The 1,951-nt window shown below is 42.3% G+C and overlaps 1 protein-coding gene across 1 annotated transcript; it reads left to right on the forward strand.

Moving 5' to 3' along the window:
* The first annotated feature begins 356 nt into the window (after window positions 1-356).
* Window positions 357-1,474, forward strand: LOC120974426 (splicing factor U2af large subunit A-like). Its single transcript, XM_040400917.3, has 5 exons — window positions 357-459; window positions 671-715; window positions 806-862; window positions 962-1,165; window positions 1,267-1,474. Exons 1-5 carry the CDS (start codon window positions 409-411, stop codon window positions 1,402-1,404), a joined length of 495 nt encoding a protein of 164 aa, XP_040256851.1. The 5' UTR covers window positions 357-408; the 3' UTR covers window positions 1,405-1,474.
* Window positions 1,475-1,951: the final 477 nt, after the last annotated feature.

The following is a 1,951-nucleotide window of genomic DNA, read 5'->3' on the forward strand; positions in this document are numbered from 1 at the left end:
CAATCCTTACAAAAATTGATTGGCATGAGAGGATTTTGCTATCCTTGAAAACAATAAAAAGTCACTACAAATTATAAATCATCAACGGAAAAACAGAACAATCAAAGATATAGGAGTGTGGTTCTCTAGAAAAAAGGGGGATTTTTCGCGAAAAAAAAGGGATTCACCACTTTGTTTTCAAGAGAGAATTTTTTTTAGAAAGAGACCGAGAAATATTCGAAACAGCCAAGGAGACCTGACCACGATCTGAAGTCGGACCGGCACGGCCCCTACAGGCTGCGGCCCATATATATACCGCCAGCCCAAATTCCCTGTCTCCACACCCACCCCGACCCAAGGCCACCAAATTCCACGGCGATCAGGACGGAGCAGCACCGCACCGTACGCACGGAATCGCCGCCGCGTCGCATGGCCAACCACGGCGACCTCTCCCCGCCGGCCGACGTCGACTCCCAGGAGGTTCGCGCCTCCTGCCGATCCCGCGTACTATATGATCTCAGTCGATTAGTTAGGTTTCCACTTCCACTCCCAGGGACTTCGCCACGGGAGAAGGAAAAAAAACATATCTCTCTGCATCCGCTCGATTAATAAGTTGTCAAACTCCTAATATAATCACCTTATTTTATATAGCATGCTAATATATTCGCTCTACCTAATTTGTATGGACCAGCTGATTCCAGTCATCTACCAGTCACCATACAACATGACACCGCAGGTACATATGGCTTGCTTCCCTATTTATTTAGGTTATTTGTTTGTTTCACCCCGCAAAACTGATAAATAATTAATGACATTCTGTGTGCAGGGTCCTCCATGTTCATGGCTTTTTTACTACAGGCCAGTTCCTCTCGGAGGTTTTCGGGTAACTAGTACTGACTCATTTGCTCTCCTTTTAATTTGTGCCTTCACGCTGGGCTATAAATTGTTAACTGAAATCAGTTTCTGACTCTGGCTGATCAAGCGGAGGCCCGTGTACGAAGATGGAACGACAAGGGTGCTATGCTTGAGCCAAATGTTCTCTCCAGACCAGCTAGAAGACGACGAGTACTACCGAAAGTTTTGCCGGAGGATGACGGCAGAAGGACAGAGATCCGGCGGTAAACTCAGGAGGACCGTCGTCCCATGGCCGGACCCCAGCGGCGCTCCGGTCACCGGTGTTGGCAAGGTGCGTGCGTACATGTGTCCTCCTGGTTTTTTTCTTTTGTCGGATGAGATGAGATATCAGATAGAGGGGAATTAATCAACTTTTTGTTGCATTAATTGTAGGTGTTTCTGGCATACGCCGATATCGACAGCGCAGCATATTCCAAGACGATGTTGCATGGGATGTGGTTTGAGGGGAGGCAGGTGTTTGCTGCGTTCTATCCTGAGGACAAGTTTGCTGCTGGAGATTATGATGGATAAAATGGAAATCTTACTTATCTTTATTGTAAGAATTATGTGTCTCAAAGCATACTTAAGCATAACTGTAAAATCCCGTATTTGTCCGTATGTTTAGCACTTTTGTTGGAATGATTAGCAAGATACACTGGTAATTGAAAGAAGTTCAATCATACAGTTAGATAACAATCCTAATGTTGATCTATACAATTAATAGAATTTACGCTGTATTATGACTGTGCTGCTCACAACCGCATGCATCAGGGACTCAAATGTGTAAATCAATTAGAATGTCCTAAGCAAGGCCTTTTCCAGAAATTCCGGGTGGGATGAAAATTAAAAAAGGCCCAATTGTTAAAAAAAAAGAAAATAATATAACTAAGGCATACCTTCACTTTATTATATGAATTCAAATTTTCTTTATAATATTTAGAAAAATATCAAATACTAATGCTAAAAAACAACTTGATTCAATATTCAAATAAGAAATAACCTCATTAGTGCGAAAGTAATAAATTTTAGAAAGTACAATTGATCATTAACAAACTTAATTTCGTCCTACTTCTAACCT

Source organism: Aegilops tauschii, chromosome 2 (genome assembly GCF_002575655.3).
Source record: "Aegilops tauschii subsp. strangulata cultivar AL8/78 chromosome 2, Aet v6.0, whole genome shotgun sequence".
Classification (NCBI taxonomy): Eukaryota; Viridiplantae; Streptophyta; class Magnoliopsida; order Poales; family Poaceae; genus Aegilops; species Aegilops tauschii.